The sequence below is a fragment of the Diabrotica virgifera genome, chromosome 8, assembly GCF_917563875.1.
Source record: "Diabrotica virgifera virgifera chromosome 8, PGI_DIABVI_V3a".
In the NCBI taxonomy this organism is placed as follows: Eukaryota; Metazoa; Arthropoda; class Insecta; order Coleoptera; family Chrysomelidae; genus Diabrotica; species Diabrotica virgifera.
In genome coordinates this window covers 117,434,020-117,457,530 of record NC_065450.1, presented here as the reverse complement: position 1 = coordinate 117,457,530, position 23,511 = coordinate 117,434,020, and the positions used below count along the sequence as shown (strand labels likewise).

The following is a 23,511-nucleotide window of genomic DNA, read 5'->3' as shown; positions in this document are numbered from 1 at the left end:
TGGAGTACCTTTCATGCTATCAACCCATAACCGCACACTGATTGCATCATTTTCATGCAGTTTTGTGCCATAACTTATTTGAAAATCTCTTTTAATATTATGCAGATCCTTTTTCTCCGTTAAATACAACCTTTCAATATTTGAGGTATCTGCAGAATTTCTAATATCCTCCAATATTCTTTGTATAGGCAAGGCACACCTTCCGTCAGACTACCTGAAAATTATAAAAGATATTGATAGTTCAAACATCAAGCTGCAAGATGATGTATAAACAAATTAGTGATGATGAATGTGGTGATTTTTAAATCACACCATAATCAGTGAATTTTTAGATAACAGTGACAGTGATCGCCGTTCTTTTATGTACAGTAACAGGTAGTCACAATAATAATAATTGTAAATTAAACGCGATCACAATTACTCTTTATTAGGTCATGCTATAAAAGCATATTGCTGATATTGAATATCTTTACCACATTGCATGCGGATGTCTGATCCTACGACATACTCTGAATGGACATAAAACACATATTAAAAATGTGTATAATCAATAGCATACATGCGTACCGTCCGCACATTGGTGAAGGCATCATGTGGCTCACATGTATGTCATCTGCACGGAACGTGCTAACGCAACTAGATGGTTGATTTATTTATAATATAAATTTAAAATACCACCAATGAAGTAATCCATTTAAAAAGCAATACAAAACTATCTTCACAATGCTTCCTCTTTAAATAGAACTAAAAATAACTCATAAAATATCAAGTAATTTTTTTAATGTACTTTTAAGAATGTTTTTATGGAAAAAAAATATGCAATAACATAAAATTCATCGTATTAGTTCCTAAACTTCACTATTGGTAAATTCCCATGTTAATAATCTCTGTTCCTCAAATCGATTACTGAGGATATTGTAATATTTATTATTATAAGTATTTACTACATGCTATATCGTTCTTTAAAATACACGGTTCCTAATAATCGCCAGATGTTATGTCACGTTCACTGTGAATATCATAATATTTATTCTATATATAAACACGTTTTGCGAAACAGTGAATGCGAAGCTCATATCTGATATCTGGTCATCAGTCACTGTTACTGAAATTACTAAAGAACGGTCATTACCAGTGATCTTTAATTCACCACGAATAAATAAATCACCATTAGTGAAATCAAGTACCATCACTAAAACAAATAACATTTCTACAACAGGTATCTATAATAATGATACTGCATGCTTTTAATTTTTAATCTCTATTACCTACTTTGTGTAATAACTTACCTATTAAGGCCATCGCTACATAATTCGCAAATATTTTACAGCTATCCCTACTTTTTCTGTCTTTACACGGCAAATTACGTGTAGTAAAATTCACACTGGTATGGATATGTAAACATTACTAGAATGTCATTCTACTTGATAATGTCATCATTAACTTTAAAGAGATGGCTTTTGAATGTTCTTGGATAACCGTTATTTGTAGTCGCGGTGTGCAAGTACTTGGAAGGGATACGAGAAACGATCGTGCGCGAATAACGGAAAAATGTTGCAACTTCTTTAAATAATCCATATTGTCAATTGAAATTGTCAAATTGACGTATATTTCATACCTACTGTCATTGAAGAAGAAAAATTATATGTTACTCCACAATATTGATATGATATGCAATTATTATATAAAAGTAAATTTATTAATTGTATTTTGCTTGCAGTACTGCATTTTAATAATTAATTTTATTTGCTACATACAATTGTTTACCTTTTAATAACATAATCTCAGTCTTACTTTTTCTTCTTATAATTTTTTTTGGGCTATGGCCTTGACAATTATCCAGCAACCAGGACCAACATGATATGGCCAATATAATTAAAAGTGCGAAAAAAATTGCCGAGCTATGAGACTACGTGTCGCTTTTCCGAACTTGCACGGTCCCAATAATTGCAAATTATTAATTCAGTTAATAAATGTGATAATTTTTTCACTAACTATGTGAGTTTGTGAGTATTCATTTGGCTTTCGACAAGTAAACATCACATCGTATCGTTAGCAAATGAATTAAGCCATAATTACAGTAATTAAGGTGAAAATTCCACACCTGTAATTTTGAACCAATCAAAATACGTTATTTTGACAGATCACCATGGCAACGGAGGTATTTTATCGGAAATTTTTTGCTCGTTGGGTACCCAACAGCGAATTATAGTGGAAATTTTTTGACGTTTACAATAACAGAACATTTTTGACAGACTGGTTTTTATTTGTTTACATAATTTAGTTTTGATTCATTTTAGTTACAAAGCTAAGATGTTTTCTATATTCTTCGGACACCTCCTCTCTTCTTAATGGCGAAAATGCAGGACTTTGAATGTTTTCAATTAAGTTTCTATGTCTAATAAAATATATATAATATTTAGACACTAATTTATTTACCTTTTTCCCATTCAGTACTTTCAATTTTGCGTAGTTTAGTTTTAAAAACGCCAAAAAATAATTTTCTATCACTTTTAGTTACTCAAAACTTATGTAAAATTGAAGAATATACTATTTTCTATCTTGAAATGGTATTCCCATGCAACTACAATGAGTAGAAATTACGAATTTGAAAGCCTAAATAATTGCTGACAAAGCTATGGCGCGCTATTAATCTGTTCATGCAGCTTTGGATTTTCAAATGCAAATTTGGTGTGGAATTTTCTTACCGAATACCACGCGAAGTCAAATTAATATCCGGAAATTTTTTTTTGATCATGAATATTTTTAGAAAATTTCCCTCGTCTGCGACTCGGGAAATTTTCAAAATATTCATGATCTCAAAAAAATTTCCGGAAATAATTTGACCTCTAGTGGTATTACTAATGATAATTAAAAACCGATTGTTATTAAAGTTAGAAAGTTTTTATTTGCAAAATTAAAATTCGACTGTGATAAGATACAAAAGTTTTATCTGCACAAATAAATAGTTACACTGTTAAATATTTCATGGAATATATGGCCTGGAATAGTCCAGGCAATCTCGGGCCATAGTGTGAGCTGGGTGTATTGAAATATAGAAAAAGACAATATGGTTTCCCTACCGACAACATCAAGTGAAACATTACTTTTTCAACAAAATCAAGTGCTCTTTACTGAGAATCAAGCCAGAAGTCAAAATGAGCAGATGTTATACAACGCCTGGTTACAGGAAAAACAAGAAAGAGAAAATCTACATGTCGTCATACAAAAAATGAAAATCCAAATTAATTAATTCTACAAAAGAAGATAGGCGAAGAAAAACAACAGCAAAATGAAGATATAGAATATCGCACCGACGACGAAGAACTGAGTAAAGAAACGGAATGGATTCGAGTCCAGAATGCAAAAAAAGGAAGATAAGCAACTCCCCAAAGGAAGTACAGCCCCACTCCCACCAACAGAGAAGTAAACCAGACGAGACACAAACGGCCCGTAAACCACCACCAGTCATTATAAACAAATTGGAAAAATACGACACCCTAGTCAGCCACTTATCAGGTAAGCAAATATCTTATCAAACTAGCATGCTTGCAGGTGGAAATATAAAAATTATTGTCAAAGACGAAAATAGCTGCAGAAACCTAACCAAGACTCTAAATGACACAAATCTCGAATGGTATTCGTTTGAAGATAAACAAAATAGACCTCTAAAAGTGGTTGCAAGAAAACTGCATCAAACTTGCCAAGTTAAGAACATAATGGAAGACCTAAAAAATAAGGGATATAAAATAGAAAACGTAACCCAGTTACTAAGAGGAAAGGACAAATCGCCACTGCCACTTTTTGCACTTACTTTTAGTAAAGAGGAAAATATAAAAAAAGTGTATGAAATTACCGAAATTTTAAACATGAAAGTGACGATAGAAGCTTTCAGAAAACCGAATTTGATTCCACAATGTAAACGGTGTCAAGAGTACGGACATACACAAAATTATTGCAGAAGAGAACCAAGATGCGTAAAATGCATCGGGAAACATTTAACAAAAGATTGTAAGAAGCCACAAGATAAAGAACCCAAATGCGTACACTGTGGTGGTGCCCACCCAGCTAGTTATAGAGGTTGCACCACTGCTATATCTCTTCAAAAATTACGGAACAAACAGAGACCTACAACCAAACTACAAAACAAGGCAGCAGACATGGAGAATCCTAAGCAAATCCATCCAAGAGAGGTTAACCAAAACCAAACATATGCATAAATAGCCTCTAACGAGCCAAAACAACCAGTAGAGAATGATCTCAATTCGATATCAAACATGCTACGCATACTAATAGAACGCATGAACAATCAAGAAGAATTCAATAAAAAAATCCTAGAAAGATTAAATAGCATAGAAACTAGTAGACGATAAAATGGCGGAAGAGTTAAGAATATTACATTGGAACGCAAACGGCCTCTTGCAACATCAGCAGGAGATGGTGTTTACCTTAAATAACCAAAAAATCGATATATGTTTAATATCAGAGACACACTTCACTAAACAAACATATATTAAACTGAGAGGATACCAAATATATCAAGTTCTTCATCCTAGAAACACAGCTAGTGGAGGAGCAGCAATAATCGTAAAGAATAATCTAATTCACTTCGAAAGAGAATATATAGAGACTGAAACCATCCAGGCAGCTAGTATAAGTGTCAAAACAAAAAAATATGAAGTAACAATAGCAGCTGCATATTTTCCACCCAAACACAATCTAAAAAAAGAAAATTATGTCCATTTGCTTAACACGCTTGGAGAAAAATTTATTATTGTTGCAGACTTTAATGCTAAAAACACTGTATGGGGTTCAAGGTTAACCAATACAAAGGGTAGAGAACTACATGCAGCAATAGAAAAGATAAACGGCAAATGGCACTCAACTGGAAAACCAACATATTGGCCAACTGATCAAAATAAAACACCCGACCTAATTGACTTTTTCATTTCAAGAAAAGTTGCAACAAATTTTATGAAAATAGAAGAAGTTGATGGTCCCAGTTCTGATCACTCTCTAATACTACTCACAATCAGTGAGCATATAATACTAAGAGAAAATAACCCAACATTAACCAATAAGAGAACGGACTGGGCTAGCTTTAGACAGGAGTTAAGTGACAGAATTGAGCTTAATGTACCAATCAAAACTAATGAACAACTTGATGAAGAAACGGAGACACTAACCATAAATATACAACAAGCAGCTTGGAATTAATACCAAACAAATTATAAGAAAAACCAAAGGACAAAATTATCCCAAAGAAATTCGAGAACTGGTGCAAAGAAAAAGAAAACCAGGGAAGACATGGCAAAAAAGCAGAACTGCAGAAAATAAAAATGTATTAAACGACCTTACCCAACAGTTAAGAAGGGAAATAGATTTAATTAAAAATGAATCAGTAAACCAATACCTAAATGATCTGACAGATGACCAAACCACTGACTACTCGTTGTGGAAATGTACAAAAAGAATAAATAGACCAACGCAACAGATTCCGCCGATTAGAAAAGAAAATGGAACATGGGCAAGAGATGGAAAACAAAAAGCAAATTTTTTCGCTTTATACTTGGAAAATGTATTCCAAAATAACGAAATGGGAAATAATCATCAAGCCGAAAACGAAAATGATGAAAGCACTGAAATTTATTTGAACAATACTGATCAAGACATAATAAAGCCTACTACTCCTAAAGAGGTTACCAACGTAATCAAAAACAATATCAATCCCAAAAAGGCTACAGGATTTGACTTAATAACAGGAGAAATACTACAATAATTACCTAGAAAGGCCATCGTAAAAGTCACAAACCTTATAAATGCAGTATTCAGGTTGCAATATGTACCAATAACGTGGAAACATCTGATTTAATCATGATTCCCAAACCAGGGAAACCAACCAACAAGGTAGGATCATACAGACCAATATCTCTGCTACCAATTTTATCCAAACTATTTGAGAGGATATTGCTAGCACGAATGCAACCTATACTCGACCATAGGGAAATTGTTCCTTCCCACCAATTTGGATTCCGCAATAAACATTCAACAATAGACCAAATTCATCGAATAACAGATATTATAGAGAGATCTCTGGAGGAGAATAAAATATGCTCAGCTATTTTTCTAGACATAGCAAAAGCATTTGACAAAGTGTGGCACAAAGGCTTGTTACTAAAATTAAAAAGATATCTTCCCATCCAATATGTACATCTAATACAATCATATTTGGAAGATAGAACTTTTAGAGTTAAACAGGAAGGCAAATATTCAGAATTACGGCCAATTAAAGCAGGAATCCCACATGGCAGTGTTCTGGGACCCATACTGTATTTATTATATACTTGTGACATACCTGTTACAGAAAATATTAAACTGGCAACATTTGCAGACGACACTGCAATACTAGCAGTCGGTGAAACATTCGAAGAAACAACTAGACACCTGCAAAATGCAGTAAACAAAATAAACACCTGGAATAATAAATGGCGCATAAGAATCAATGAAGGGAAATCTGCCCATATCGATTTCCCCTACAAAAAAATAAATAGTCACCCAGTTAGAATAAACAATAAAATCGTTCCGTACAAGAAAACAGTTAAATATCTAGGGCTACATTTGGATAGCAAATTAAAGTGGCAGGAACATATCAGAAAGAAAACCGAAGAACTAAAACTGAAGTACAAGAAGTTATATTGGTTATTAGGTAGAAGCTCACAACTTACAATTAAAAACAAAGTATTAGTTTACAAACAAATGCTCCAACCAGTATGGTCCTACGGTTTACAGTGATGGGGCTGTACTAGTGAGAGTAACTATGCTTGCCTTCAAAGAGTCCAAAACCGAATACTAAGAAACATAGTCAACGCTCCATGGTATATCCGCAACAAAGACCTACATCGGGAACTTCGTATAGCAACAATCAAAGAAGAAATAAAGAAGATTGCCAAGGGTCACGAAAAACGACTCCACAATCATACAAACAGGGAAGTGTTAGAACTTTTAGATAATCAAAACCTAGTCCGCAGGCTCAAACGCACCAAACCTTTTGAACTTGTGTGATAGTGATAAATCTATAAAAATGTCAGTGTCAGTTTAAATTTGGACAGTGAACCTAGCCACAACAGTGATGTGTGCAACAATAATTATTAAATTCTAAGATGAACCGTTGGGAATACCTAGGACAGTACAGTAGTAGATTAAGTTAAATGTAAAATGCTGGTTAGTCTTAAGATTAGGTGCATTGTTAATTTAATAAATAAAAAAAATAAACTAACTATGTATTCAGTGATTGTAATAATTTATATGTACTATATTCACTATATTTTGACCCCCCTGTAAACTGCTTTATTTACAGAATTAAAAAAAATACAAAAGTTATTCGATTTTTAAATTATGATTTTTTGACATATATGTCATCCGACGCCCTGAAGGGCACTAAGGATTATGAGAAAGAAGAAGAAGAAGACATATGTCTTACTAGTGACGTCATCCATTTGGGCGTGATGACGTAATCGACTATTTTTTAAATGGGAATAGGGGTCGAGTACTAGCTCATTTAAAAGGTTTTTCAATTCCCTATTCAGTAATATAAACATTAACATGATTAATTATACAGGGTGTCCAAAAAATTTTTTTTAAATTAAATTAATTGACAAAAAGAAGAATGTATGTAATTTATTGAACAAATAAACATTACTTTTCACTTCTTAAATTCAATGTTCAAGCTGCCACCCATCTGCCTCTTGGCAGTTTGAACATTGAATTTAAGCAAAAATGAATGTTTATTTGTGCAATAAACTTTTATTTATGTTTTGTAACAGCAGTAAAATAAATGTATTTTAAATTAAATAAATTACATACATTCTTCTTTTTGTGTCAATTATTTTAATTAAAAAAATTTTTTTTACACCCTGTATAATTAATCATATTAATATTTATATTACTGAATGGGGAATTGAATAACCTTTCAAATGAGCTAGCCACTCGACCCCTATTCCCATTTAAAAAAATAGTAGACTACGTCATCACGCCCAAATGGATGACGTCACTAGTACGATATATATGTCAAAGAATCATAATTTAAAAATCGAATAACTTTTGTATTTTACATTTTTTTCTAATTCTATAAATAAAGCAGTTTACAGGGGGGTCAAAATATAGTGAATAACCCTGTACAACAGAAACTAATACTCAATCGAGAAAAGAGGAAAGGTGTTAAAGTGATTTTTTAATAATTTATTGTTCGTATGGATCGCTTACAATTTTGAACATCTTTAACAAAAAAATACGTGGATCACAGAATATATCCTCTGCTTGGATCTTCCATAAATAATAAACAATAAATAACTTTTTATTGAGTTCCCGTCTTAAATGAATTATTTATCAAATACACTATCAATATTATTTAATCAACAACTCAAAATATTCCCGATGCCATGTGAAATATTTAAAACTGTCACTGTCTTGTCATCGTATTCTATTTGACTCAGTGCGTTGTATGACAAAGATATCGAATGTTCGATTTGGAAAATATCACCACGGACATGGTGTCAATTTTTGCGAATCCTGAAAAAACTAATCTTCCATAAATAATAAACAATAAATAACTTTTTATTGAGTTCCCGTCTTAAATGAATTATTTATCAAATACACTATCAATATTATTTAATCAACAACTCAAAATATTCCCGATGCCATGTGAAATATTTAAAACTGTCACTGTCTTGTCATCGTATTCTATTTGACTCAGTGCGTTGTATGACAAAGATATCGAATGTTCGATTTGGAAAATATCACCACGGACATGGTGTCAATTTTTGCGAATCCTGAAAAAACTAATAAATATTTTTAAAAAATTTAAACGCAGAATGAAATACTAAATTATTATCGAGGGCCGAAAGTCCCTTAGAATAAATAAAAAGTTTCTTTTAAATGAGATAATTAAAAATAACACTACATTTTCTCTTAGTTTTTCACCCCTGTAATTTATTAAAATAAACATTATAGAAGTTTTCAGGGACTTTCGACCCTCGGTCAGAACGTAATATTTCATTCTGCGTTTAAATTTTTCAAAAATACTTATTAGTTTTCTCAAGATTTGAAAAAAATGAATCCCCATTTGAATAGCATTGCAGCCGAAAATACGTACCCATCCCCTTAATAGAAAAAATCGTAAGCACTTATCAGCCAGTTCTGTCCTGTTAGGATCTGGATGAGGAACTCGTCCAATGTTACATGAGTGTCCAATTTGAGTTGGGTAAAACACAACTTGAAAATCTTCTCCTTCTGTTAATGTTGTCATAGCTGGACAAGTGTGACCAATTTTATTAGAGCCACAATTTTTTATACTTCTTCTGCGAATGTTTGCGTTCATGCAACGTGGAGCATATGATCTGTGACAGACAAAGTATGATCTTTTTAAATTATTTTTTAATATTGATACTCCACGTTCTTTCACAAATTTAACAGAAGAATTTTTTCCATTTCAAATTTCCAGTCATCAAATTCTAGAAAATAAATTATTTTAAATGATACATTATACAGAACAGAGAATACTTTTCAATAAGTACCTATGTAAAGTATCTCAAAAAATTACCTTGCATATTTTGAAATGTATGTGAGGATGTAGTGTTAACGTCAAGGGGTAACATCATAAACCAAATGTTTTCGTAACGTCGTATAGGGCTTTTCATCGATTGTCATTTGTTTCGAGCTTCTGTCATGTGTCACATAATATTATATCTACGTCATACGTCTTTGGTTTGTATCATTTGTAAATACCAATAACGTATGACGTAGATATATTAATATTATGTGACACATGACAGAAGCTCGAAACAAATGACTGTGAATGAAAAGCCCTATTGGGACCATAGAGGTATATATTAACATAGAGCGAGCCTACCTTCTGCGCTTCCTGACGACAAGATCTCATGGACTGGTTTGCTGCATCTCTTTCTAACACATTGTATCGAAAATATATGATGACATTCAGTGTGAATATAGGCACGGAAGAGGAGGACAACTGTAGCAGCTTTACTATGCGTAAGAGTGAAACAGCACTAATCCAAAAAAAAGATGGTGTCGTCACTTCGCTCTGAATGACACTCTCTCTATGCTAATATATAACTCTATGATTGGGACCGTGCAAGTTCGGCAAAGCGACACCTGGTTTCTACGCTCAGCAACTTTCTTCGCACTTTTAATTATATTAGTCCTGGTTACTGGATAATTGTCAAGGCCATAGTCCAAAAAAATAATAAGAAGACAAAGTAAGATGCAGGTTATGTTATTAAAAAGTAAACAAATGTAGTAAATAAAAGTATTTATTAAAATGCAGTACTGCAAGCAAAATACAATTAATTAAATTTACCTTTATATCATAATTGCATATCATATCAATATTGTGGAGCAATATATACTTATTCTTCTTCATTGACAGTAGATATGAAATATACGTCAATTTGACAATTTCAATTGACAATGAATTATTTAAGAAAGTTACAAGATTTCTCCGCTATTCGCGCACGATCGTTTCTCGTATCCGCTTTAAGTACTTGCACACCGCGAATAGTTACGAAATACTTCTTCTTCTTCACACTCAGTATACGAACATTTAATTCGGTGTTGGTGATTAACCCTACTATGTAGAGTTTTGATATACATTACTAATTTTGTTTTACAGTGGAACCTTGATAAGTCGGCTCCTGATAACCCGGAAGTCCGGTTAACCCGGACCGATTTTCATCAAATAAACATTTTGATTTTCAGTATATTTGTATTTTGACAACGGCTCCCGATTTGGGCGTCGAAACGTTAATAAAATGATTTTTCAATTTAATTGTGGCTTAATTCCCATCAAAATAGTTAATTATCAGATACACATTTCAACAATAAAAATGTATGTAATATAATATTTGAGAGATAATTTGTATTTGTGTACCTAATTTGAACTATACGATAGTAAAAGTGACTCGTGGCACACGCCGGCAGAAACAACAGGGACCTGTCTATAGTATTCCTTTACATATTTATTTCAAACTGTCTTAGCATTGTTTAAAAAAGAGTAAAGATTATTAAAAAAATTATTTTTTAAACAATGGTCTTTAGTTTTCACTGTTCTTAAATAACATAACATCGTTCCCATTGTGGTGACTGTATTGTGTGTAGTACAGTCTTGTATTGTTCGCTTCCGTTTGCTTATGTTTGTGTTTGCGTGTTTTTAGTAATTTAGATGTGTAGGTACTGTGCATATTTATATATATTTCATGTTATTTCAATTCTAACGGAGTTTATCTGTAAGTATACCGTATTTTATTAATTTTTACAATATTCTCCGGCCGACCCGGATTTTCGATAGCCCGGATCGGCCGCGATCCGGATTAATCCGAGTTATCGAGGTTCCACTTTACTTGTAAATTCTTGTTGGCAATGAAAACAAATAATTGGTTTCTTCTCAGAAATACCGTGTTCTTCTTTCATATGCCTTTTTAATGTTTTTTCATAATTATAACTATTTCCACATACACCACAAGTATTCATTTTATTGGGATGTTAATCACACAACAAAAACAATTTAAAAAAATACCGTTTGAATTGAATAACGTTTAATAACGTAAGGTATAATCTCGTGGTATAACCTCAATAATAAAACAACAAACCGAACGAACAGGAAAAACAAAGTGACGTCACGGTTCCTTTAGTATTTTGGATTCAGTTGTCAGTGTCTATCTGACGTCACAGTTCTTTTGAGATTTTGCTGCGGCGAGATAAACGTGTAATAACGGGTTACAAATGACGAGGCATACTTTGGATCACATTCGGCTGAAGACCGTTCCATTCATACACCAATATGTCGCGAACCTCTTTTAAATTTCTAGAGGATAGTATATGACTCCGTAAACGCCTCTTCATCTCATCCAAAACATGTTATATACTATTGATATCTGGACTGCGAGCAGGTCAAACAAATCATGTGATTTAAACTTCGTCAAGATAATCAGTGACTATCTGAGCAGTGTGGGGAAGTGCATTATCAGCCATAAATGTTGCGTTGTCTTCAAGAATAACCATAAATGATAAAACATGGTCTTCTAGACCTGTATCAGGTACCTATGGGCAGTCAATGTCAAATTCTCGATAACGACTAACTCCACATGCTATAACTGACCCTCCACCAAATAGAAGTTGCTCGGCAAAACATGCTTCTCTCGCCTGGACCTCACCACACCATTTTATCCATTTTGATAACATCTTTAACTCTTCTTAAAAACCTCATAGCTATAGCCTGTATCTTACTCTTTTGGCGTTCCGTTAGTACCTATGATTCGCTGCCAAATGTCAGAACAGATCTATAAACTGCTTTGAAAACTTTCATTTTTGTATTCCGTAATATTTCGTTTCTGCGTATAAATTTTTGTTCATTGTGTGGTACAGTTTTAGCGTTTTCTCTACTCTGCCATTGATTTCTGTTTCTAGAGATCCTGTTTCTTCTATTATTACTCCTAATCTATATAAATAAAAATGAATGTTTGTATGTATGTATGTATAACCCAACAAACATATAATAGCTGGTCAAGCTAAATACTGAGTACTGCAGCTGATTAGTAGTCGCATAAAAGTGACAAAGGCTGTTTAAGCTATTTTGCTGTTTAATATGTCGAACAAACACTGCTTCAGGTTATTTGTAAGCCCTTTTGCAGCCAATTGACTTAAGCTGAATATTAGACTGGAGAAGCGCTATTTAAGGCACTTTGTATTATAGTATTCAGCATTTCTTATTCAGCTGAATGCTAAGCTGAACTAGCGCTGCTGCAGAATTTTTGTCTACTTTTGATCAATAATGTAAAAAAAACTGAACAAGAGGCTGGGGAAGCGCTATTTAAGTCAGTTCATAATACATTATTCAACCTTCTCTATTCAGTTATATTCTGGGCTGAAATAGTGCTTGTCCAGAACTTTTGTAAGTACTTTTAATCAGCAACTTTATAAAAGCTGATATAAAGCTGAAAAGGAGCTTAATTTAATTAAATCGTTCATATTCGTTGCAAAAGGTGTATACTTAAGTTCGATGAAAAATGGCTTCTGCAGCTGATGATTATTAAGTATTATACAGTTGCTTATATTTGCTATATAATTTTAATTATTTAGATAAAAGATATACACTGTGCTTTACTTAATATTTAAAAAATATGGATAAAAAATCAATTCAAAATTTAAAAAAAATAAAAAAATCTGGCCATTATTACCGAAAATTAAAGGTAAACCGTTCAAATTATGAAGAGTTTTTAAAAAATCTATATGCACCAAGTAGTGTTTCTTCTCATTCAAAAGCTAACGACACAGCATCAGGATCAGGTAATTTTGTTTTAATTTTGTGAGTATATTTTAAATAAAAAATAATTTGTTACATAGGTTCTAAAGAACAGGAGTGTATTTCTAGCACATCAAGTGATCTTGACGATAATCTAATGAAAACCAGTGAAACATCAGATGATGGTGACCAGTTTATTGATGAAGACATTTTTAAAACAGAAGATACTGAAACGCAATTATTGCCTTGTTTAAGTACCGAATTAGGAAATTGGGCAATCCGACATAATATTACACATGCAGCTCTAAAAGATCTCCTACAAATAATCAAGAGACAGTATGATTCTAGTTTATTTATCGATGCTAGAACATTATTAAAAACGCCACAAAATACGAAAAAAAGTTGTAAAGTTATACAGGGTGGAGAATATTATTGGCATCAAGGTCTTGACGTTTGTCTAACGAACACTTTTAAAAACTTGTCAAAAGACATGTTAATACAGCTCAATGTAAATATAGATGGGTTGCCAATATAAAAAAAAGTTCCAAACGTCAGTTTTGGCCAATTTTATGTAGCATATATGAAATGCCTGATATACAACCTATGATTGTTGGCATTTTCCATGGAAATAACAAGCCTCTAGATATAAAGGAATTTTTGGAGCCTTTTGTTGAGGATGTTAAGCGGCTGCAATCAAATGGACTCTGTGTTAATGGGCATATGATTCACATAAAAATTAGATGCTTTATCTGCGATTCACCTGCACGGGCATTTATTAAAGGTATCTGTTTTTTTTTTAATTATTGCTTAAATTGACTAGTTTATTTTACAGGTGTAGTCAATTTCAATGGGATTAATGGATGCCTTAAATGCACTACTGAAGGCGAATATTCTTATCTTTCTCGAACTGTTGTATTTCCTGATATAAAATGTCCTCTTAGAACTGATGCAAAATTCAGAAGTAAACATTATGGTAAGCACCATAAAGGGCAAGAGTCACCAATTTTGAAAATTTCCGAAGTTGACATGGTGCAGGATTTTATAGTAGCAGATGAACTACATCTTTTAGAGCTAGGTGTGATGAAGCGTTGTCTAACAGGATGGAAAGATGGTTCTATGGGTTTCTCAAGTAAGCTATGTGCTCGTGATATTGAGAGGATCTCCAAACATTTAATATCTGTGAAACTTCCATCTGAAATTCATCGTTCCACAAGAGGATTAGATTGCCTGGCATACTGGAAAGGAGTAGAATGGCGCAATTTTCTTAATTATATTGGAATTGTTATTTTAAAAGATGTGTTGAACACTGACGTTTATAAACATTTTTTACTTCTTTTTGTTGCTGTTAGAATATGTTCTTCTGACATGTATGCTGAAAATCGTTCGGTTGCCCAATTAATGTTTGAAAAATATATAGATGATTTTAAGATTATTTATGGCGTACAATTTATTACAAGCAACATTTATAACTTAGAACATGTGGTTGATGATGTTAATAGATTTGGACAACTTTTTACAATATCTACGTACCATTTTGAGAATACATTATTTCAACTAAAAAAATTATTGCGTCAAGGAAATATATAACAGTTTGCATCAAATTGTTAATAGAATTGGCGAAAGAAGTTTAATATTGAGCAATGATACAAAAAAGACAAGTTTACAGCCAGAAATTAAGAAAAGGGGGAATGTTATCAAGTGCTACATTTATTCTCATAATTTTTGTTTAAATGTATAAATGTTTTTTTAAATGTATAATATTGATAATTATTAATATCCATTTTTACAAACACTTTATATACTTAAAGAATAAATAATAAACAACGTACTTACCTGGATTACAATTATTCATTTTGACTTAAAACTTACGCAAAAATCACTATAAAAATAGGAAAAACAAATAAATTTTGATCTCCGTTTACAGACAAGACAGTATTTTCGCGGTAAATCCCAGGAGTGTTTTGTTCTGCTAATAATCAATCTCAATTCAGCTAAAATTTAGTGAATGTGGCGTTGTTTACTTTTGTAGCAAGTATTCAGAAGTTATTCAACTAAAATTCCGATAATTATTTTCAGCTTTTGTTCGACAAATAAACAGCGCTTCTTCAAATTTATTTCAGCTGTTGTTCAGCTTCCAAAGCTTTTCATTTATACAATAAAATACACATTTTTGGTAAGTGCCAGATTAGCTCAGTGGGATAGGCAGTGATATATGGATCGAAAGGTAGCAGGTTCAAATCGCACAGAAGACACTATAAAATAAAAAAAGTAAGTATTACGATTTTAAATAAAATAATAAAATAAGTGTGAAATTGAAGTTAAAAGAAAGCTAATGTCGATAATAAATCGTAATAAATATATAAAAAAAAAACATTTTTGTTTTATTTATAAAAAGCTGAAGAAGAGTTGAAAAATAGACTGTATAATATCTGCAAAAGCTACTTTTCAGCAAGGAAACAAATTATATAACACGTGAAAATTGGCCAAAAGCAGCTGAACAAAGGCTGAAAGTAAAGCTGTTTAGAAACTGAATAAGTATTTCTTCATTTTGCAGAAGTGGTACAGTAGCAATATGAATAGCCATATAAAAGTTGAAGAAGCGCTTATAAATGCTACTTTATTCAGCTTTAAGCTGATTATCTTCTCCTTTTTCGCCTGTTTAGAAACTGAACAGATGCATAAACAAATTAATCGACTACCTTTGTTCAACATGCAAGCTTCTAAAATTAGCTGATGAAACGTTAAATCAACTTAAAATGTTTGTTGGGAATGTTCCTTATAGACTCGCAAACTATGCATTTGATCGTATGATGATCTTAATCGAAGTTGTTGTACATGAACCCGGGATGGTTTCTGAGTTGGTACGACCAATCTAAGTAAAAAGGTGGCTTGCCCCCCATAAATATTTTTTATTTTTTTGGACAAACTGTTCTTTGTTAATTTTATATGATGTAGAATCAAAAGATACATATAATCCTAAATTTTCACTTTTCTATCACCAACCGTTATTTTTTAATAGCCATCTAAATATTACCTCTTCTGTCTATACAGGGTGTCCAGAAACTCTACCGACAAACGAAGACAGAACATTCTTCAGATAATTCTAAGACAATTTAACCCTATTCACTTAGTCCGAAAATGCTTCCTAAGGGAGCTAGAGCTCTTTGAAGATGGCGTCTTGTAATGAGTTTTTCTTAAATACCTTCAGAACGCTTCTATTTAGAAAAACAAAAATTGGTACGCTTATTTATCTTTTAGAGATAAATCTATTCCATCCATTGCAAATTTTTAGTACCGATCATAGGCGTCCGTTTTGGGCAGGGCAACGGTTATTTTATAGCATAACTTTTTTGTCTTTAATGCTTAAGCATTTTTGACACTGTATTATTAAATTTTGAGGTATTTTAGTGCTAAAAGGTACTCTTGTTTTAAGCCGGTAGAACACACCGTTTTCTAGAAAAATCGATTTTAAAATTTTTTGTTCTTTGAATTTCAAAAAAAAATTCAAAAAAAAACCTATTTAGAAAGACGAAAACTGGTTCATTAATTTATATTCCAGAGATTAATCGAGTTCATTAATTGCGAATTTCTAGTACCGGTCATAGGCGTCCGTTTTGGGTAGGTCAACAGTTATTTTATGGCGTAACTTTTTTGTCCTTAAGTTTTAAGCATTTTTGACACTAGATTATTAAATTATGAGGTATTCGAGTACTAAAAGTTACTCTTGCTTTAAGTTAGTAAAATATATCTTTTTTTTTTGAAAATTTTTTTCAATTGTTTTCAAATTCCAAAAACGAAAAACTTTCAAATCGATTTTTCTAGAAAACGGTATATCCTACCGACTTAAAGCAAGAGTACCTTTTAGTACTAGAATACCTCACAATTTAATAATCCAGTGTCAAAAATGCTTAAAAGTTAAAGATGAAAAAGTTATGCGATAAAATAACCGTTGCCCTACCCAAAGCGGACGCCTATGACCGGTAATAGAAATTCACAATAGATGGAATCGATTCATTTCTGGAAAGTAAATTCGCATACCATGTTTCGTTTTTCTAAATAGAAGCGTTCTGGAGTTATTTAAGAAAAACTAATTACATGACGCCATCTTCAAAGAGCTCTAGCTCCCTTAGGAAGCATTTTCGGACTAGGTGAATTGGGTTAAATTATCTTAAAATTAGCTGAAAAATCTCCTGTCTTCGTTTGTCGGTAGAGTTTCTGGACACCCTGTATAAATAAAAATGAATGTTTGTATGTATGTTCCTTATAGACTCGCAAACTATGCATTTGATCGTATGATGATCTTAATCGAAGTTGTTGTACATGAACCCGGGATGGTTTCTGAGTTGGTACGACCAATCTAAGTAAAAAGGGGGCTTGCCCCCCCATAATTACTTTTTTATTTTTTTGGACAAACTGTTCTTTGTTAATTTTATATGATGTAGAATCAAAAGATACATACAATCCTAAATTTTCACTTTTCTATCACCAACCGTTATTTTTTAATAGCCATCTAAATATTACCTCTTCTATATAAATAAAAAGGAATGTTTGTATGTATGTATGTATGTATGTATGTATGTATGTTCCTTATAGACTCGCAAACTATGCATTTGATCGTATGATGATCTTAATCGAAGTTGTTGTACATGAACCCGGGATGGTTTCTGAGTTGGTACGACCAATCTAAGTAAAAAGGGGGCTTGCCCCCCCATAATTATTTTTTATTTTTTTGGACAAACTGTTCTTTGTTAATTTTATATGATGTAGAATCAAAAGATACATACAATCCTAAATTTTCACTTTTCTATCACCAACCGTTATTTTTTAATAGCCATCTAAATATTACCTCTTCTATATAAATAAAAATGAATGTTTGTATGTATGTATGTATGTTCCTTATAGACTCGCAAACTATGCATTTGATCGTATGATGATCTTAATTAAAGTCATGATCCTAGATGCCAACTCCGCGAGTATCGAGAATCGGCGAAATTAATGAATTCAATGGAGGGTATGATATTGTAAAATTTGTGAGAAGTGAAAGACTGTTATGGCTGGTATATATATGTCTAGAGACAAGAAGATACAAAAACAATAACGAAAATATTACAATAGATGTCGACATGAAAACGAAATAAATGAAGGCCTAGAACCATATGGTTGTTTGACGTTGAAGACGACCTGAAAACTATGAATGTACGACAATGGACAAGGACATAACTATACAGGCAGAGACCAATCCAGGTTTATGGTGTCAAAGGAACAAGAATAATTAAAAAATACATACACCACTGAATTTTTGCCCTTTTATGACCTACTCTTATTTGTTAATAGCCAGATTAGTAACTTAATAATTTCTAACCGAGTTCGACAACTGACCAGTAATAATTATCAGTTGAAAACCAGGCGTCTAACGGTATCACTTCTTACTCAGTAAACAGCAATATAGTTGTTTATGTATCGAAAGTAGTAGTGGCGATTAATTGGTAGTTTACTTTCTCAATGTAACTCTCAAATAAATTTATTATTAATTTGCTGGGCCACAATCACCAAGGAGAAATACAAAGGAAAGGAAGTCTTTGTCCCGCGTATTCCGATGATTCCAACAGATTTGCCATTTGATTTCAGATATCTACAATGTGACGTGCCCTTGGTTTTTACCATGACGATAAACAAAGCGCAATTTTTTGGAACTAAAAAGCATGTGAACTTTAGTAAGTTTTATAAATTTCTAAGGTGGTACGAAGTTCGCCGGGTCAGCTAGTATAATATAAAGCTTTAATTTGTTCTATTTTTGTTCCTTCAATTTCTGTATTAAGTTCTTCTCTTGTTTCTGCTCTTGTACGGCATTGTATATTTTTTGTATCATTCGTAGTAGCTAATTGTCCATTCTTTTTCTCTTAGTATTTTCCATAGTTTCTGTCTTGGTACTTTATCGAAGGCTTTTTCTAGGTCAAGAAATGCTACGTATATTTTTTTTCTCTTGCAACTTCTAAAGTAAACTCTCTCGCAAAAGTCATCTTTTTTTGTGCGTTATCATCTTCGTTTAGTATATACGAATTGATTGAAGATACGAGAATTGATACGAGTTGATTGAAATATTGATATGAATACCTCAATCAACGGTATATAGGTAGACTACTACAACCGTTTTATTATTGTTAAACTCTTTATCATATATTTCTAATAGTAATATTCTCTCTGACCATGCTTTCCTGAAGTATATATGTTTTTCATTATTTTATGTATACATTCTCTTTATATTCCACGCTTTAATTTTGTGTTTTTAATTCTTTGATTTAATTTATTTATGTCCGTTGTTATAGCCGGAGTTTTGTCAGTTATGCCTTTATCATATTCCTTCTTTTTTGCCATATATTGTGTCCGTTTTTCCGACTTCTGTTCCTTCTCCTCTAAGTACTTCCCAGTTTTTTTTGCATCCCAGTATTTTTAAAAATGTCTTTTCTCATTTTTTCCTTTTCGTCTCTTATTAATTTTTTAAAACCTACTTTTTTACTGTTTTAGCATTTTCCCTGAGTTCTTTACCTTTTCTCTCGTTAACTTTTTCAGCCGACTCTTTTTTTTATACAGGGTGTTTCATTGGGAAACGGAAATACTTTAATTGTGAATAGAGGTGACCGAGGCAGTTCTAGGTATACTACATTTTTTGCCCTACCGACTTTTATAACCGAGTTACAGGGTGTTTTATCGATTTTGCCAATTTCTTTTTTATGCTATAACTTTAGAACCACCCTGTATATTTTTTTGATATTTGGTACACATGTGTCTCATCCAAAACCCAAACGACCGACATACTAATCACAAGAAAAATCCAGGTCCGGATTAACAAAAAATTATAAAGTAATTGTAACCTTAAAACAACACCCTGTATATTGAAATTCTGAAAATCTGTTTGCATATTTGAAAAGAGCACAAAAAACTAAGTCTAATCGTTCGCTTCAATTTTTCGGCCAGACAATTTTATGACTTTAATTTTAAAATTATATTGAATTTTTTAAGAAGTCTGACATTAAAAAGAAGGTATTATTAACTTTTAATTATAAATTATTAAAGCTATTGAATAAATACTTATTTTAAAATTAATCAATACTTGTTTACCACATTGGAACGACCCAATTATTAATCACAAGAAAAATCCAGGTCCGGATTAACAAAAAAAATAAAGTAATTGTGATCTTGAAACAACACCCTGTATATTGAAATTTTCAAAATTTGTTTGCACATTTAAAAAGACCACAAAAATCTGAGTTTATCGGTTTGCTTTAATTTTTTGTGAAGGAAATTTAATGACTTTAATTTTGAAATTAAATATATTGATAATTTTAAGAACACTGAAATTAAAAAGCAGATTTTTAAAGCACTTTTAACAATAAATTATTACAGTTATTAAATAAATATCCATTTTAAAAATAATCAATACTTATTTACGACATTCTAATGACCCACTTACAAATCACAACAAAAATCCAGGTCCGGATTAACAAAACAATATAAAGTAATTGTAACCTTGAATCAACACCCTGTATATTGAAATTTTAGCACATAGGTATTGCACATAGGTATGAAAAGAGCACAAAAAACTAAGTTTAATCGTTAGCTTCAATTTTTTGGCCAGACAATTTAATGAATTTATTTTTGAAATTATGTCGAAATTTTTAAGAACTCTGGGAACTCATAATAAAAATTTCGATATAATTTCAAAAGTAATGTCATTAAATTGTCTGCACAAAACATTAAAGCGGGACATTAAACTTAGTTTTTCGTGCTCTCTTCAGGTGTGCAAACGTATTTTAAAAATTTCAATATACAGGGTATTTTTTCAAGGTCAGAATTACTTTGTATTTTGTTGTTAATACGGACCTGGATTTTTCTTGTGATTAGTAAGTAAGTCCTTCTAATGCTGTAAATAATAACTGATTATTTTTAAAATTAGTATTTATTCATTAACTTGAATGATTTATTAATAAAAGTGCTTTAAAAACCTGCTTATTAATTTCAGTGTTCTTAAAAATTTAAATATTTTTAATTTCAAAATAAAAGTTAATAAATGTTTGCACAAAAAATCAAAGTAAATCTATAAACTCGAATTTTTGTGGTCTTTTCAAATGTGCAAACAATTTTTGAAAATGTCAATATACAGGGTGTTGTTTCAAGGTCACAATTACTTTAGGTTTTTTGTTAATCCGGACCTGGATTTTTCTTGTGATTAATAATTGGGTCTTTCCAATATAGTAAATAAATATTGATTCATTTTAAAATTGAGTATTTATTCAATAAATTTAATAATTTATAATTAAAAGTTAATAATACCTTCTTTTTAATGTCAGAGTTCTTAAAAAACTCATAATTTAAAAATTAAAGTCAAAAAATTGTCTGGCCGAAAAATCGAAGCGAAATATTAGACTTATTTTCTTGTGCTCTTTTCAAATATGCAAACAGATTTTCAAAATTTCAATATACAGGGTGTTGTTTTAAGGTCACAATTATTTTATAATTTTTTGTTAATACGGACCTGGATTTTTCTTGTGATTAGTATGTCGGTCGTTTGGGTTTTGAATGAGAGATATGTGTACCAAATATTAAAAAAATATACAGGGTGGTTCTAAAGTTATTGCTTGGGAAAGAAATGATCAAAATCGATAAAATACCCTGTAACTGGGATATAAAAGTCGGTAGGGCAAAAAATTTAGTATACCTAGAATTGCCTTGAAATCTATCTATCGACCTCTATTCACAATTAAAGTATTTCCGTTTCCCAATGAAACACCCTGTATAATTCTAGTTTTTTCCATGTGTTCTCTGTTGCGATAGCAATAAAATTTTCGGTCCTAGTTTTATTGCTTTTTCTGCATTTGCTTCCCCTTTTAGGTGTATTCTTATAAAGTTTGTCATGTTATTTTATTTTCTCTTCATCTCTAATCCTGTTACTACAATAGTATTTCTTTTCAATTCCTTTTCAATGTATTTTTCAACTCATTTAGACGTTGCTTTGTATTTTCTAATTCCTCTTTTATTTCACGCTCTGACTTTTTTAATTCTATTATCTCTGCTTTATATTCTCATGTTCTTTTCCCATTTCTCTTAGCCTTTTATACACTATAATCTTCGTAGCTGCATTAGTGGCACCAACTCTGTGAAAATGTTTGGAATCATTGTGTATTCGTTTTGCAATGTTCTTTGCGTCCTCCAGAAAAAAAAATTAAAAAAATCTTTTGGAATATATACAGGGTGTCCAGAAACTCTACCGACAAACGAAGACAGGAGATTCTTCAGATAATTTTAAGATAATTTAACCCAATTTACTTAGTCCGAAAATGCTTCCTAAGGGAGCTAGAGCTCTTTGAAGATGGCGTCTTGTAATTAGTTTTTCTTAAATTCCTCCAGAACTCTTCTATTTAGAAAAACAAAAATTGGTATGCGTATTTATCTTCAAGATATAAATCTAATCCGTCCATTGGAAATTTCTAGTACCGATCATAGGCGTCCGTTTTGGGTAGGGCAACGGTTATTTTATCGCATAACTTTTTTATCTTTAACTTTTATGCATTTCTGACACTGGATTAATAAATTGTGAAGGATTCTAGTACTAAAAGGTACTCTTGTTTTAAATCGGTAGGACACACCGTTTTCTAGAAAAATCGATTTGAAAATTTTTCGCATTTTGAATTAAAAAAAAATTAAAAAAAACTGTTTAGAAAGACGAAAACTGGTACATTTATTTATATTCCAGAGATAAATCGATTTCATTAATTGCGAATTTCTATTACTGGCCATAGGCGTCCGTTTTGGGTAGGTCAACAGTTATTTTATAGCATAACTTTTTTGTCTTGAATTTTTGAGCATTTTTGACACTAGATTATTAAATTATGAGGTATTCGAGTACTAAAAGTTACTCTTATTTTATGTTGGTAAAATACTTCGTTTTTTGTTGAAAAGTTCTTTCAATTTTTTTTCAAATTCCAAAAACGAAAAACTTTCAAATCGATTTTTCTAGAAAACGGTGTATCTTACCGACTTAAAGCAAGAGTACCTTTTAGTACTAGAATACCTCACGATTTAATAATCCGGTGTCAAAAATGCATAAAAGTTAAGGACAAAAAAGTTATGCGATAAAATACCCGTTGCTCTACCCAAAACGGACGCCTATGACCGGTAATAGAAATTTGCAATGTATG

At 31.8% G+C, this 23,511-nt stretch overlaps 1 protein-coding gene across 1 annotated transcript; it reads left to right on the top strand.

Annotated features, from left to right (window-relative positions):
* Positions 1 to 12,557: 12,557 nt before the first annotated feature.
* LOC126890244 (uncharacterized) lies at positions 12,558 to 14,902 on the top strand. The gene is made up of 2 exons (XM_050659099.1): positions 12,558 to 14,096; positions 14,148 to 14,902. Exons 1-2 carry the CDS (start codon positions 13,901 to 13,903, stop codon positions 14,900 to 14,902), a joined length of 951 nt encoding a protein of 316 aa, XP_050515056.1. The 5' UTR covers positions 12,558 to 13,900.
* Positions 14,903 to 23,511: the final 8,609 nt, after the last annotated feature.

Coding starts and splice junctions, on each gene's coding strand:
- LOC126890244 (XM_050659099.1), top strand. CDS start 13,901: ATGCCTGATATACAACCTATGATTGTTGGCATTTTCCATGGAAATAAC. Junction 14,097..14,147: donor TGCACGGGCATTTATTAAAG/GTATCTGTTTTT, acceptor TTTATTTTACAG/GTGTAGTCAATTTCAATGGG.